Below are 15,865 nucleotides of genomic sequence, written 5' to 3'. Positions count from 1 at the left end.
GGTTCAATAGACTGATTTTCGACCGGTTCACCAGTTCAATTTCGATTTTTAAAATCTCTGATTTTACTGTTTGTCCAAGTCGTATTTTTTCATGGTTCACGATTCAACCAGTTCGATCGATCAATCCGAACCGATTTTCAGAACATTAGTCGGGCCTTGTTTATTGCAATATATTTAATTTTAGCCTACACACTAACCAAACAAATTATACTCATAATTGAACTTTTGACCCAAAATTATAATATTTAATCATCATCAAATTTTTGTTTTTATTTTTTCAAACCCAACAAAAACAACTACATACGCGATAAATAATCATTGCTCAACTAGGAATGAAACAACCCCATTAACCGGTTTATCACTTTCCACAACCACGACATTATTTGTAACATTGGTCACTGCATGTGGTACAAACTTATTATTGTTATTATTATTAGGTCCCCCCTGAGAATAAAATGAATATTGAATGTGATTTATCCTATTAGGGAACACCAAAACCCCTGAAAAATCAGCCACCCATTTTGTTCCATTCCCAGCCACAGATTGCTTCCCAACCGTTGATCTCAACCCCATTCCATCAACACTGTTCAAATCAATGACCACCTGGTCAACGTTACCAAACACTCCATCTAATGCCACAATTGGAACTTTAGCGTTAGGGTTCCCAGTGAACATATTATTGACTATCTTCAATCCTGATATTTGTCCCTTAATTGATTTCAAAACAATGTTAGCATCCCCCAAGAAAAATCCATTAGTGACATGAACTTGAACAGGGTCTTCCATCACAATTGCTGTGTAATCCATGTAACAATTATCAATTCTTGTTTGTGAATTTCCGGCTAGCATTACCAAGATTCCTATGCCACCAAAACCGGTGGCCTTATTGTAACAATGGACCCCGGTAACGATGTTGGCTTGGCCCCTTAGGACAATCCCTACGGCGGACGAGAAGATCGCAATATCGGTGATTGCGTTATCATTGCTAGCAAGTTCAATCGCAGTTCCCGAGAATTGTCGCTCGCCGGAGTCCCCGCCTACGGTTGAGTGTTGCCCAAGAAAGCAGCTAGATATGTAAGTTTCGTGGCCACCTTGGACTAGGATTCCCTCTGTAGTGAAATGGAGGAAGAAACAGTTGTTGATTCGGATCCTAGCGGAATCAACTACAAAAATTCCTCCTCCATGGTAGCCCGAATCGAATAGAATGTCCCGGAATGTTATGTCTTCGTAGTAAATCCCTTTAGGTTGCTGAAGTTTCCTGTTGTACAAGTCATCAAATGATGCTGTTTTTGAGAGCTTTTGGGAACTAGATGCCCATAACTCAACTAGATGGCGATCAGTGGGAAATGCATCAGAGGCTCTCAACGTTCCTCCTTGTACCTAATCAATCATTAATTAAAAATTAAAGTTTAATAGGTGCAAGAGCATGATGGAGAATACACTGTAAATAAGCCGCCAATTAATTATAGAAATACTTATTTAGTGTTTATGAAAAAAATGAATTATTCGAAAAACATTTGATTAGATTATCCTAATATAAATTGGGTGGTTCAAATGGTTAACTTACTCATCATCCGTTCAAGTAAGTGTCGATAATTCAATTATAATTTATGTATGCAACAATCCATTAACCAATAATAGACCCGAGCATGTAATTTAATTAAGCAATGCAAGTACATAAATAATGAGATGGAGATGCTGACCACAAGATTGCCAGCAGCAGAAGAAGGGAATTTGATGGGCTTGCTAATTGTGTAGTTCCCACCTTGCAGGTCCACCAATACACCCCCAAGGTCTTTAACCCCCGGAAGCAGCTCCGCCTCACTCTCCAAACTGAATGCATCCTCCAATGCCTTTATAATTGCGTCGCTGCTGTCACGTGCTCCGCTCGTGTCTGCGCCATACTCCGCCGGGTACACCACTCTGCTTCCTCCCTATTCATAATTCATTTACATTATATTATTTTATAGCAATTTCATCAAATTCAATTAATCAAATAATATAACTTGCCTTTGCCGTTTGTGATGGTGAATGAGAGAGGGAAATGGCCAATCTACCCTTGAGTTTGTTTCTAATATTATGAGAAAGTTCTTTGTGTTGATTGAAGCAAGTGGCTTCTTGTAGTACCACCACCAAGAAGAAAAAGGGTAAGAATGAGATTAAAAATCTCATCATGTTGTAGTGTTTGGGCACTAATGGTAGTGAACTAGCAATCAAGATTTTAGTTGTGAGAAAACAAAGAAAGAGTAGATACTAGATATTAGATGAAATGGAAGTGTTAGCTGTTTGAATTTCCCTCACTTGTTTTATTGGTTGTTATCCTATTTAAGATGCTTCGTCCTTTTTAGGCCAATGAATTGGTTGCTCTCTGCATGTTCCCCATGAGCCTTTAAAAAGACACACATGCCGAAAGCTAATTACTACTTACCAACTATAAAGTATAAAGTATAAACTAACTAATAAATGAAATTATTACAACGTACCAACCCTTTTTATTATGAGAAATGTTGAGAATAATACCATTATATTATTCTACCATACTTTATATTTTGCCACCAAATATACTAACGTAGCATTTTTGGTACTAGTTTATATATATTTTTCTTTTCAATTATTTTTTAAAAAATTATTATACAATTAATCATACAAAGTTAACATTTAAAAATTATTTATATTGAGATTTATCAATAATTCTAATATTATATTTTATAATTTTTTAGTAATTATTATTATTATTATGATTTTTTCTTATATTTCAGTGAGTTGATCATCAATAATCAATAATTCAATCATTCTAATTTTAGAAAGGATTACATTCTGACGCCAAGTATACTAATATCAGTTTAGATATATCTCTTTTTATTTTTTTTTTAAAAAAGTATTCTGTAATCAATCATATGTAAATTAATATTTAATAATTAATCATGATAAAATTTATTAACAATTCTAATATTTTATTTCATATTTTTTTAATAATTATCATGATTTTTTTATATTTTCATGGATCAATAATTCTAATATTTTATTTAATATCCTTTTAAAAGTTATCACGATTTTCTTTGATATTTCTGTGAATGTTATATATAGTATTTTACTTTATCATTTATGAGCATAAGTTTTAGAGCCAAGTATGCTAATGTGTTGTGTTCTGGTGTCAATCTACATGTTGATGCTATTTTTAAAAAATATTATGTATTAAATAATTAAATTTATTAACATTTAATGATTAATTATGGTGATATTTAATTTATCAATAATTATAATATTTTATATAATATATTTTTAGTAATTATTTTAATTCTTTAAAGGGAAATAGAAATACTGATGAATTGAAGAACAAGAAGGTAACTCTTTCGAAAACAGAAAATGTAAATTGAATTGATGCAGTAATTGAACAAGATTTTGTTTCTCTTTGAAACTTGTCTAAACTGAAAGTAAAACCCCAAAGAGCGAGTGCTTCTACCAACTAGTGGAGCTCTTTTTATATAACCAACTATCTAACTGGACCTATTTTAACCTCTTCAATCTTTTCATGACTCACTTGTGCCTTAATACCCCCTCAAACTCGAGTAGGGTCTAGGACACACCCAAAGTTTGTCTCTGAGTCGCTCAAACAAAGCTGCTGTCAGTGGCTTTATCAAAACATCTGCAACCTGATCTACACTTGGAATATGCACAATATGTAGTTTTCTGCTGCAACTTGTCCCGGATGATTTGGACATCCAGCTGGAAGTGCTTCGTTCGATCATGCAGGACAGATGTGGCTATCAACAGCACTGTGCTCATGTTATCGCAGTAATAATAGGAGCTGTTTGCAATTTGATATCCAACTCATGTAGCAGGTTCCTTATCCAAACAAGCTCAGCTTCATAAGCAGCTAGACTTCTGAAATCTGCTTCACACGAAAATCTGCTAATGGTCCCCTGTTTCCTACAACACTAGGAGACAAGATTAGCGCCTAAATAGACGCAGAAAGCCGAAACTGACCTGCGATCTTCAAGATCGTCTGCCCAGTCAGAATCAGAGAAACCATAAAGCCTATAATCTATGCATTTTTCTAGCAGGAGGCCACGTTCTTTAGTGCCCTGTATGTATATCAGAATTCTCTTTGCTTTTTTCCAATGAGATAGGAGAGGAGAATGCATGAATTGACTAATCTTGTTCACTGCATAAGACAAGTCAGGTCTGGTTATTGTTAAATATTGTAGTGATCCCACTACTGTCCTATACAGTTTGGGGTCTTCAAACTTCTCTGAACCTGTCGAAAATAGTTGAAGAGATGATATCATGGGTGTAGGTATGGGGCTAGCACCAGCCCTGCCAACTTTTGACAAAAGATCAGTCACATATTTTGTTTGTGACAAGTAAAGATTTCCTGTTTTTGTTTTGTGACGCCCAAGAAATAATTAAGTTCTCCAAGATCTTAAAAAAAATATCTTATTTAAGCTTTGTATCATTACTTGTATGGCTGTAGCATCACTACCTGTTATGATTATGTCATCCACATAGCACAATATATATGTTACAGAAGGTACGGGTGAACACGGATCGGATATGGCCAAAATTTCGATCCAATCCGCACTAAAATCATCGGATGTAATATCCGCAGTTTTTAATATTGGATCTGATCCGAACCGCATATTTGCATATCAGATTGGATTAGATATCGGATATATCCTCAAAACACAAAAATATTTTTAAAAGCTCATTTTTATTAAAAATATCAATAAAATTTATTTTTTCTATTCTTTTAAATATGGTTACTGTTAAAATAATATATTAAACATACTTTTCTTAAATAGTAAATTAAAATAATACAACATATATGATAATTATTAGTTGAAATAAAACATAAAAAGAATATTTACTTATTTATTTCTTTATTTTTGCAGATACGCGGATATGTAGATCGGATATGCAGATACCTACACAAAATCAGCAATCTGATCCTATTAGTGTGTGGATCAGATCCGATCCGATAGCCTTGCGAATCGGATCCATATCCGTAATTTTTGGATCGGATTCAGATAAACATCGCGGATATGCGGATTGAATCCGATCCATGAACACCCCTAATAGAATGGAAATCTTTTTTCACAAATAAAGAAGTGTACGTATCTGATAAAGTGTTTTTAAACTCAAATGAATATAGTGTTATGCTAAGTTTGATAAACACTCTCTAGGTGCCTGTTTTAGGCCATATAAAGCTTTATTAAGCTTGCACACATGATCAGCAAAACCTTGTTCAAACCCATACGGTTGTGTCATGTAAATGATTTGATACAATTTTTCATTGAGGAATGCATTGTTAAAGTTAAACTAAGTGTCCAATTCCTAGATAAAGCAACACTTAAGACCAATCTGATTTTAGTTGTCCTAATCACAGGGTTAAAGACTTGTTCAAAGTCAAAACCCTCTTGTTGATGAAAACTTTGGTCCACTAACCTAAATTTATACTTCTAGACAATGCCATCAGGGTGCCTTTTAACTACATATATCCATTTATACCCAATAACCTTGGCATTTTGCGGTTTAGGAACAATACACCATGTATTGGTTCGAATGAGGACTTGATATTCTTCTTGCATTGCTGTGTACCAATGAGGTATGATAAGGGCTACTTTAGGTATTTTTGGTAGCTATTCCTTATAGTCTAAGTCAGTGACAGTGGAAGTCAAGACTTTTGGTTTTGCAGAATTAATTTTGGACCTAGTTATCATTGGGTGTAGATTTTCTGATTTTGAGGATTGATTGGTGTTAGTGGGAAAGATTGGTCAATAGAGGGTAAATGAGTGTTTGTGTCAATAGTGGATTAAGTGTGTGTTAGAGGAAGAGAATGAGAAATATCTGGTATAGTGGCTCTAAGAGTATGCTGATTATTTTTAGTTCCTTGCACAGCATTAGGCACATGAGTCCCTGTAGCAGAAGTAACAAAGAATTACTAGAATGAATAGTATGGTTATGTAAACTATGATGATCAAACAAGGTGCATAATCATGTATCACAGTATCAGACACGGTACATTTAGGAATCTATTTTGATGCAAATATGGTTTGATAAGAAAACTTATTTTCATCAAATTGTACATGTCTTGAAATATAGATCTTACCAGCAGGTGATAGGCATTTATATCCTTTAAAATCTGAAGAGTACCAATAAAAATACATTTATGAGACCTGACTTCTAGTTTATTTTTATTGTAAGGTCTAATCCAAGGATAGCATGCATAACCAAAGACTCTTAGCATATGATAATTTGGTTTATTTGAAAAAAGTTCATAAAGGGATTTATTTGACTGATTCAATGATGGAAGTCTATTAACGAGGAAGGTAGCAGAGATCACAACTTCATCCCAATATGTAAGAGGTATGGAAACTGTAGAAAGCATAGATAAGCTTGATTCTGTTATATGTCTATGTTTTCTCTCAGCCAAGCCACTTTGCTCAGGAGTATATGGGCATGAGAATCTGTGATGTATATCTTCTTGATGCAAAAAATCTATGAAACATTTTGAGGTATATTCATTCCCATCATCTGTTTGAAATTCTTTAATTTTACAGTTTGTTAGATATTTAATATAGGCTTTATAAATAAAAGCATGAAACACCTGGGATTTATTCACTAATAAGAATGTACAGGTATACTTACTATAAGCATCTATAAATGTAACACAATACCTGTAGCCCAAGTGCGAAATTAGTGGTGCAGGGCCCCACACATCAAAGAAAATGAGTTGTACATGGTAAGTAAACTCAGTAATTAAACCAACAAATGGTAGTTTATGCATCTTTGCTTTTGCACAGTTTTCACAAATTTGAGCTGTAAAGTCCACATCTGTTTTATTAATATCAGTAAAGCAAATATTACATTATTTTAGTACTAATTGTACAGTTTTAAAGGCTAAGTGCCCTAGTCGCTTATGCCACAAATCTAATAAAGAACAATGCAATAAATACACAAAGGAGACGTTTGATCAGATGATGGTTGAGGAACACAGATATTCACAAATTTGTATAGTCTTCCATTTCTAAATCCCTGCAATAAAATTTTGTGAGTAAATTCACATTTTACAACACAATAAGTGGCATGAAATTGAAAATAGACCGTATTATCTTCTGCAAATTTGCTAACACTAATTAAATTCTTTGTTATTTCAGGTGTGTGTATTAGTTTTTGTAGTAAAAACCATCTTTTAGAGTCAATAGAGTATAGAACAGAATTACCAACATGTGTAATAGGGATACCGGTTCCATTTCCAATTTGAACCTAATCAGAACCCGTGTATTCTGATCCTGAGAGCAAATTTGAAGGATTAGGTATTATGTGATGTGAGGCACCTGAATTTGGATACCATGAGGGGTCTGTAATAGAAGAAGGTACATCTACATATGCAGATGGATTGTGGAAGGAAGATGTTGGCAGTGGTGGAATGGTTGATGTAGGAGTACCTTGTGAACCTAAAGCAGATGATGAATTTGTACTAAAGGTATCAAATCTTGATTGGTGAGGCTGTGAAGATGGGGGTATTTCTTGGTTGAATATGTAAAAACAGTGCCAAGCAATGTGACCAATTTTTCAACACACTTGGCATTGTGGTCTTGGAGATTGGTAGAAAGATCTGCCATTTCTTTGAAATCTATCACCATTTCTTCCTTCTCTACGCCCTCCATTGCCTCTATTAAAATTTGGAATTGTTGGATATGAAGACTAAGCAAGATTTTCCTGAACCATCGCAGGTTTTGGTTTTCTGAACTTCTCCAGTAGATTCTCATGAGTTAACAGAAGAGTTTCAACCTCATATAGTGTGAATGAATCTGGTTTCGTGTTGATTGTTAGCAGAAGCATTTGATAGTCTTCATAAGTCCTTGTAGGATGGCTTGTATCTGTTTTTCCATTTTGAGAGGTTTTCCAAGGACTGCTAGTGAGTCTGCAATGGTCTTGATCTTGGAAATGTAATCTGCTGTTGGAAGACCTTGTTTCTTGATTCCTTTAAGCTGAGTCTTCAATTGTTTAATTTTGAATTTGGTTGATTCTTGAAAATAAACTTGTATCTTTTTCCAGATTTGATAGCTATAGATGCATCCCACCATTTTTTGCTTAAAGACAGAATCCATCGATGCTAGCAACCATTATATGAGATTCTGATCATCCTGAATCCATTGTGTGTATTGATCAGATTCAATACATGCTCTTTGATTTTTCTTGATTTTCGAACTGTTGTGGAATCTTCTCTTTTTGCAGATGATCTTGTAAGCATTGACCTCTTATGGATGCAAGAGCTTGTTGCTCCCATGTTTATGATTGTTCTCTCCGAGTTTGTCTTGAATCGGATTGAAATGGTCTATGAGAAAAGAAATTGTGTTGTTGTCAAATTGTCGAGGCTGCTGTTATTCGAATTTGGTACCATGTTAACATGTTTGCTGAGGATGGAAACTCATTGATTGAAGATGCCATCAATCATGAACCTAGGGATCTTGATACCATAAAAGAAAATAGAAATACTGATGAATTGAAGAATAAGAAGATAACTTTTTTGAAAACAGAAAATGTAAACTGAATCGATGCGATAATTGAACAAGATTGTGTTTCTCTTTGAAGCTTATTTAAACTGAAAGTAAAACCCTAAAGAGCGAGTGCTTCTACCAACTAGTGGAGCTCTTTTATATACCCAACTATCTAACTGGACTTGTTTTGACCTCTTCAACCTTTTGATAACTCACTTGTGCCTTAATATTTTTTCTTATATTTATGTGAACATTAGGGCAAATCACTTAAATAAGTTGAGGAGAGTAAAAAATTATACAAATTAGCTAAATTAAAAATTGGTTTATAAATTAACTAAGAGACATTTTTATATAGTTTGAATTAACCTAATTCGAACTTTAATTACATGTAATTCGAATCAGGGTGATTCGAATTACACTCAAGCACGCGTTCCTAAGTAATTCGAATTACTTAGAAATGCGTGCTTGGGTATAATTCGAATCAAGTAGTGGGTGTGTGCGTGTGTAGTTCAAATAAGTATGATTCGAATTACATGTAAATAGAATTCGAATTAAGTTGATTCGAACTATATAGAAACATGGACCGATTAATTCATGAACCAATTTTTTATTTAACTGATTTGTGTAATTTTTTTGCTCTTCTTAACTTATTTAAGTGATTTGCCTTGAATATTATATAACTGTTAAATAATTCTTTATTTTTTTTATACAATATTTTGAATCTAGTATATTTTTTATTTTTATTTATTAAATTTATCTAAATAGTTAGAGAATTATTTGTTAATATTTTTTAATAATATATTATTATTTTCTACTAGTCAAACCAATATTATTATTGTTGTTGTTATTATTCATTTGACAATATTCATTGAATACATATAAAATCAACACTTAACAAAATGTCAAACCATCATAGATAGCTATTGACTATAGTTATCCTACCTCCTGATCAATATCAACCATACCAGACAAATAAAAAAAAAAATAGCGATCAATTAACTATTGTAGAGACGTAATTGGTATTAATGAAAAATAAAATCAAGTCCCATTAGATAGAAATTAAGTACCCGAAAAAATCTTCAGTTTTTTCCATATCAGTGACAATCTCTGAAACAACAGATTCAATTGTACATATTCCAACCATGCATAACCCTATACAGTAGTATATACACAGATAACACTTTCCCAGAATTTCAAACAAAAAAAATATCAGTAACAAAATAGAAACATTATTATTACAAAAAGTTCCATGCATTACTCATGAAATGGCTTTTGGAAGCACCAGTAAAAGAAAACACATGCAGCCTTATTATTAGCATTCTACACCACATTGTTTGAGTATTGGACCTGTTTGCTTTGGCAAGAAAGGATCAATCCTAACCCAAATCAATGAGAAAATAGAAGCCAAAAGAATTGACCAAAGAACCACAATAGTAGGAGTTCTGTTTTGTTTCCCCATGAGACCTTTAAGGAAAGGATATAAGTGAACAATGACCCAAAATGCAAAGAATAGCTTCCCAAACAAGGGACCCCATGATCCATATCCATTGTTGATTGCATCAGACACACCAGCTACAACTCCAACAATGTTCAAGATTATGAGAGTGGTTGGTGGGATGAGAAGTGTTGTCCATTTGAACATATACAGCTCTCCGAATTCTGTATCGTCTGCTGCTTTTGCTGTGACAGTGAAGTTGGTGTCTACTCCGGCAAGGACTTTCAGAAGTCCTTGGAATACGGCGAAAAGGTGGGCCGATACGCCTCCGATCACCCAGAATTGCTCGTTTCGCCACCAGTCTTCTATGGTAACGCCACTCCACCGGAGCTCGAGGACACCGGTTAAGATGATGGAGATAAATAGGGCCATGAACCATACACTAGCAAGGTTGGTCAGCTGCATTAAGTAAAAAACATTTAGGAGACACAAATCTCATAGCAGCATTAGCAAACTTCTGTTTTGATTCCAGTGTTTTCTATTTTCACCATTGATGCATCAACAGTATAAAACATCTTACATAGTCATCCAATCACATTTGTTCTTTTTCATGACCATTCACGTAATCAATGTAAAAGATAGCAATTGGATGCAACTGCTTTACACTGACAGTGCACTAAAATTAAATTCTTTCGTGATTGTGTTAACAGTAAAAAGTGAAAACAATAGAATCATGTTTCTTGTTTGTTTTTCAAAAGCAAATGATGACTCGTTGAAATGTTGAGCACTTAGTACTAACTTACAGTGGGGATGATGAATTTCCCGGTCAAGAGACAAACAGCTGGTATTGTGCAATATGCAAGCAAAGGAATGGAAGTGAATGGATAAACAATGGTGTTAGTGTAAGCCAACCTCTCTAGGTACTTCAACTTTCCTCCATAGCCATACCATAATGGACAATGGCGACTTAGGCAAATCTCAACCGAACCAAGAGCCCACCTCAGAACTTGGTGCAACCTATCTGATAGATTTATTGGTGCAGATCCCTTGAAAGCTGCCCTCTTTGGCATGCAATACACTGATTTCCATCCTCTACAGTGCATCTTGAATCCAGTCAAAATATCTTCTGTCACTGACCCATAAATCCATCCAATCTGTAGTACAAAACAAATTCGTCAAGGCGTGGCTTGAAAGATCTAGCAATCATAAAACTTTGGTTGAGTTTGATAACCGTCTTAAAACAGAAATACAAAGATATTGGAAGAATAAATTTGTTGCAAAACAAAGATAAAAAAAAGTATCTATGTACTCTCTCTTTTAGAATTTTATTTTGATGCACTGTAAAGCAATTTTACACGTATATCTAATTACATGATACCATATTAGCAACAATAACTACTTTTTATATCGACCTCATAAATGATCATAAAAAAGAACATATGTGATTGGATAACTCTGGAAAACATTTTATAGCATCAAAATTAAACTTTGTTTTACACAGAAAAGTTTAAATGGTTCTTGATATCTTTCATGTTTTTGAGAAATTCATTAAGCAGAATCCAGAATGAGAAATAATTGTAACTGATGGCATTACCTCTTTGCCCCAATCAGTCTTCTCTTCATAGCCACAGCTTATAACATGAATGGCCTCCTTAACCAATGCTTGAGAATTGGTGCCTTCAGGTAGTCCTCCATTCTCCATCAAAGTGGAAGCAATGAAAACCGGCGATTGCCCGAATCGCTTCTCAAAGTTTTTCTGTGACATGAGAGATGACTTCTCTAGCTCCTCATAGCCTTCAAGACCTTCTTCAATCTCTTCAAGATCAAACACGGAGCCAGAACCCTTTCTAACATAATTTTTTCCCATCATTTTCTTCTTCTTCTTGGTGTATAATGCACCTAAGAGACCACTTCCTGCTCCTGATTTCTTTTTTGACTTGGATTTCCTGGAACCGCCGCAACAAAAGCAACACCATGATGGCCAACAGTCACAAGTCATCTTGGGCCTCTTCTCGGATACCGGTGGATCATAGCCGTACAATGCTTGCCTGTTGAACACAGTTCCAGTACCAACATAAACCGGACCTTGAATCCCATCTAGTCCTTTCATATTGATCTATGATGAAAAGCAACATTAAAGGTCAGTTGTTGAAACATAGTATGCATGATTGTTAGAAAGAATGAGACTTACATCAAAGAACACAGTGTTTCGATTTGCATATCTATCATGGCGATCAATACCGTCGAATCTTTGTGGAAATTGGACATAACAGAGCTTCTTCCCAAGCTGGGGGTCCATCAAGAAGCACATAGCCTCTCTTAAAGCCTTGCTATTATTGATGTAGTGATCACAATCCAGATTCAGCATGAAAGGTGCATTTGTAAGAACAGCAGAAACTCGAACCTTGAGAGGATACCCAACAATGGCAGGGTTATAACCATGTTTTCATGCAAGAATTGAAAGTATTAATAAACAATGCATATACCAAAGCATTCATGGCACCAGCTTTCTTGTGGTGTGGATAGCCAGGCCGTTTCTCACGCGAAATATACACGAGTCGCGGCAGTTCCTTGCCTTCCACGTCTAGTGCACCAGCACTACCCAAATATACCTGCAAAGAACCAAGAGGGTCTAACTCAATGGATATGTCACATTCCTAAAAATGGAAGGTGTTTCTTTTCATCTTTTGCTTGCTCCTTAATCATAAGATGATGAAAACTACAGAAAAGAAGAAATATATACCTGAATCATTCCCGGATGATCGCGAGTGTTGTTTCCCGGCCATGGAGTTCCATCTTGCATCACCCATCCATCTTCTGGTTTCTTCTGAGCCTTTGCCACCAAGGCATTGATTTTCACTTTGAATTCTTCATATTCTCTCTGCAAAAATCAAATACAAAATCTTGTGTCCTTTCTTCATATCCAAGGTAATAAAACTCAAGAGTTACCTTCATGGCTCTTCGCTCCTTAACGAATGTAGGCTGAACCTTGTCCTTCAAGTAATCAATCTTCTCAGAGAAATAGAACTCAGGAGCCCTTGGCTCGATCTTATACTTTTTGCAGAATGGAACCCATCTTCTTGCAAACTCGGCAGTTTCGGCCAACGAATCAAAGAGGAGCATGGAAGCACCATCGTCCGAGACATAGCAGCAGACCTTCTCAACAGGATAGTCAACAGAGAGGATTGAAAGAACAGTGTTTGCTGTTATGATTGGTGGCTCCTTCAGAGGATCCACAGTACTCACAAACACATCAACAGGGCACAGTTGGTTTGGCTCCCCTTCACGCTCGAACCTTATGGACAACCGGTCCAAGTAAGTCTCGCGTGTGATGGGGAACCACTTTGGGAACTGATCAAGGATCCATGACATTGCAAACCATATCTCACATATCACAGAGATAAGCCACAAGGGATATGCATCATAGGCCGGAGTTAAGATCCGAAATCTGAAAAAGAATGCTAGGATCACCAGCCTCATCACAATCACTATGCGATATGGGTTGATTAGGCTTGAAGCTATTGGAACCTTGCGCCATAGTGGTTGCCTCGCTTCCGCCAAACTGCAACATTTGTATCAAAATTTGTTGCATTGCAAAGACTTAACCATATGCTAGATTCTATTAATACTTTGGTTCTGGTTTGATACAAGATAGAAATGAACAAATAATTGTAGAATTCAAATCTTACAGAGACTTGTTTTGTCCAATTCAAAGGAAGAAGCAGCTTAAGAAATCACTTACAGGTAATCATCATCTTCAACTTGTTCTTTTTCTTCCTCTTTGTTTAGCAAACCTTTCTTCTCTTGCCTTACTTTCCATTTCTCTACTCTTTCTTGCCATTCTTCATTGCTATAAAATTCTTTGTCTCCTTCAAAATCCTTGCCAGCAACTATAAAACAGTAAACCAAATCAGAAAAGATATATAAAACAAAAGAGAACATCCCTACTAAGAAAAATCATCAATCATGGTCAATTTTGTAATTGTTTACCGCTTCCTGCTGAAGAGAAAGCTTGGCCATTTGGATTCAATTTCTGTTGATTGCAGTCTCCATTTTCCTGCAACATTCACAACAGTTCCATATTCACTTCAATTACTTATTACTCAATAAATCATAGGGGTGTAATCAGGTTAGTTTTGATAGTATCATAGTAAACAAATCTTTTCTCAACAAATCTAAACCAAACTAATTTGATCAAATATTGGATTGGTTCGGTTCGGTTCAAGTTGAGTCATTGGTTTGGACTAAAAAACTCATCAATTTCAAAAACCAACTAATCAAAAACCAAAATTCAGAAACTAATTAGTGGGAACAATAAATAAATAAAGTTTCAAATTATAAGCCAATTTGTCAGTGATGAATGATGATGATGTTGTCTTACTCCATGATTAGAAGCAAGTTTTGCATCAGCATCATCAGAATGGTTCTTAATCTGAAACTCATCATCAAAATCCTCTGCATCAAAATTCTCCTCCTCATCTCCAATAACTCTAGGACAACCTGCAGAGAATTAACGAAAAAGAAAAAAAAAAAACCATTTAGCCTAATATTTTTTCATCAACAAAAACCAAGTCCTTTTATTTGTTTTTATATCTATGATGATGATATTGATACCACAAATTAAAGGCTAATAACCTTTTTGGCGCTTATAGCGAGTGTTGCATTGAGGGCAGCACTGGTTCCCTTCACTCCTCTCATATTCATAGCAGGGCTGGCATACAGGGAATGCACAAACTTGGCATGCCCTGAACACCTCTCCGTCTTCCTTCTGTCCGATCTCATCGCCGCAAATTCGACATGCTTTTGACGGTACGGCCTCGTTGCTTGGAGACTTGTGCTACAAGACATCACACGTAAAAAGACATGCATAAGAATTCAGAAACCAACCAAGATCATATTAACATTACTACAGAGCCAGAATGATGCAGCATATTTTTTTTATGGCAAAAACTCACGTGCAATATGAGGTTGATACTCAATAACCAGTTAGATAAAATATGAAAAAAAAGAAAATTTAATTTTCATTGACGATTACAATTGTATTTTAATAATAAAAGAATTTAATTTTGATGTCTTGACAATGTAAACGTTTTATACACTCGTATAATTATAACTGTTCTCTTGAATGACTATTCATGTGGTAGTTATGTTTGCTAATATGGCTTTATGTAATTAAATGTACATATAAAATAGTTTTATTATTAAAATCAAATTTATAATAAAAAATAAATAATTTTTAAATTCACTACCTAAAAAATCATTTAAAAACACAAGAATATAATTGGATACCTATATAAAACTCTTTATATTAAAATTAAACTCAAAAAAAGAAATGAAGAGTAAGAATTAAAGCATGTGATTGGGATCAATGCAAGATGAAAAGATATATACCTCATCAGAGTGAGGTGAGTGATGAGAATTGGAGCCAGTAATGAAGCCAGCCATGGCAATTAAGGGCCAAAAAACTTGAGAGGAGGATTGGGAAGAGAGAACGGTGAAAAATGAGTATATAAGAAATGGTGGGTTTGAGGGAGCGAAACATCATAGTCACTCACTAGTTGTGGATGCATGAGCATGAGTTTGTACCAAACGATGAGTTGGGGAGTCGTTGGTTTAAAGCTTTTAAATTAAGAGACGTAAGAGATGGACATTATTATAGGTGTCAAAGCCTTTTCCCATTTTGGTAATTTTTTCTCTGCTTGCTTGGAATCAAAGCATTCTTAAGCAGATCATCGTCAATGAAAATTTCTCACTATCTTTTTTAAAATTTCTCACTACTTATATCCATTTTTTCCCACTTCTATGTGACTATCTCATTGTGAATAAGAAGTTACCATTTTTTTGTTAAAAATAGTCCAACACAATTCAAATTTCATCAGATAGTTGGGTTGAGGTCGGTATCATATATGGTCATGTTTGTGAAACA

The 15,865-nt window shown here is 34.9% G+C and overlaps 2 protein-coding genes and 2 long non-coding RNA genes across 5 annotated transcripts; 1 reads left to right on the top strand and 3 right to left on the bottom strand.

Annotated features, from left to right (window-relative positions):
* Positions 1-223: 223 nt before the first annotated feature.
* LOC112796498 (polygalacturonase QRT3) lies at positions 224-2,339 on the bottom strand. 2 transcript variants are annotated; one of them, XM_029297815.2, is made up of 3 exons: positions 2,007-2,339; positions 1,704-1,930; positions 224-1,380 (listed from the first exon to the last, which is right to left on the bottom strand). In XM_029297815.2, exons 1-3 carry the CDS (start codon positions 2,173-2,175, stop codon positions 316-318), a joined length of 1,461 nt encoding a protein of 486 aa, XP_029153648.1. In that variant the 5' UTR covers positions 2,176-2,339; the 3' UTR covers positions 224-315. The 2 variants fall into 2 exon arrangements, with proteins under 2 accessions (XP_029153648.1, XP_072091436.1); XM_072235335.1 differs by having other exon boundaries at positions 1,704-1,934; positions 2,011-2,339.
* A 3,865-nt stretch (positions 2,340-6,204) lies between these two features.
* LOC140184412 (uncharacterized) lies at positions 6,205-6,516 on the top strand. Its single transcript, XR_011881019.1, has 2 exons — positions 6,205-6,366; positions 6,448-6,516. It is a non-coding gene; the product is annotated as an uncharacterized lncRNA (long non-coding RNA).
* A 297-nt stretch (positions 6,517-6,813) lies between these two features.
* On the bottom strand, positions 6,814-8,631 carry LOC112796497 (uncharacterized). The gene is made up of 2 exons (XR_003199218.3): positions 7,228-8,631; positions 6,814-7,035 (listed from the first exon to the last, which is right to left on the bottom strand). It is a non-coding gene; the product is annotated as an uncharacterized lncRNA (long non-coding RNA).
* A 932-nt stretch (positions 8,632-9,563) lies between these two features.
* LOC112796495 (cellulose synthase A catalytic subunit 4 [UDP-forming]) lies at positions 9,564-15,488 on the bottom strand. Its single transcript, XM_025838964.3, has 12 exons — positions 15,331-15,488; positions 14,575-14,776; positions 14,321-14,439; positions 13,930-13,996; positions 13,682-13,829; positions 12,889-13,501; positions 12,683-12,820; positions 12,426-12,551; positions 12,131-12,343; positions 11,534-12,055; positions 10,743-11,093; positions 9,564-10,398 (listed from the first exon to the last, which is right to left on the bottom strand). The coding sequence occupies exons 1-12, from the start codon at positions 15,382-15,384 to the stop codon at positions 9,817-9,819; spliced, it is 3,135 nt and encodes a 1,044-aa protein (XP_025694749.1). The 5' UTR covers positions 15,385-15,488; the 3' UTR covers positions 9,564-9,816.
* Positions 15,489-15,865: the final 377 nt, after the last annotated feature.

The sequence above is a fragment of the Arachis hypogaea genome, chromosome 4 (genome assembly GCF_003086295.3).
Source record: "Arachis hypogaea cultivar Tifrunner chromosome 4, arahy.Tifrunner.gnm2.J5K5, whole genome shotgun sequence".
In the NCBI taxonomy this organism is placed as follows: domain Eukaryota; kingdom Viridiplantae; phylum Streptophyta; class Magnoliopsida; order Fabales; family Fabaceae; genus Arachis; species Arachis hypogaea.
This window is presented reverse-complemented; position numbering and strand designations above follow the sequence as displayed.

Bases quoted from the DNA above. Each gene is read 5' to 3' on its own strand.
- LOC112796495 (XM_025838964.3), bottom strand. From the start codon at position 15,384: ATGGCTGGCTTCATTACTGGCTCCAATTCTCATCACTCACCTCACTCT. The intron at 12,821-12,888 runs GTAACTCTTGAG...TGATTTTTGCAG, and splicing joins AGGAGCGAAGAGCCATGAAG to AGAGAATATGAAGAATTCAA. The intron at 10,399-10,742 runs GTAAGTTAGTAC...TACTTAATGCAG, and splicing joins GGAAATTCATCATCCCCACT to CTGACCAACCTTGCTAGTGT.
- LOC112796498 (XM_029297815.2), bottom strand. From the start codon at position 2,175: ATGATGAGATTTTTAATCTCATTCTTACCCTTTTTCTTCTTGGTGGTG. The intron at 1,931-2,006 runs GTTATATTATTT...ATGAATAGGGAG, and splicing joins ATCACAAACGGCAAAGGCAA to GAAGCAGAGTGGTGTACCCG. The intron at 1,381-1,703 runs GTCAGCATCTCC...ATGATTGATTAG, and splicing joins CTGCTGCTGGCAATCTTGTG to GTACAAGGAGGAACGTTGAG.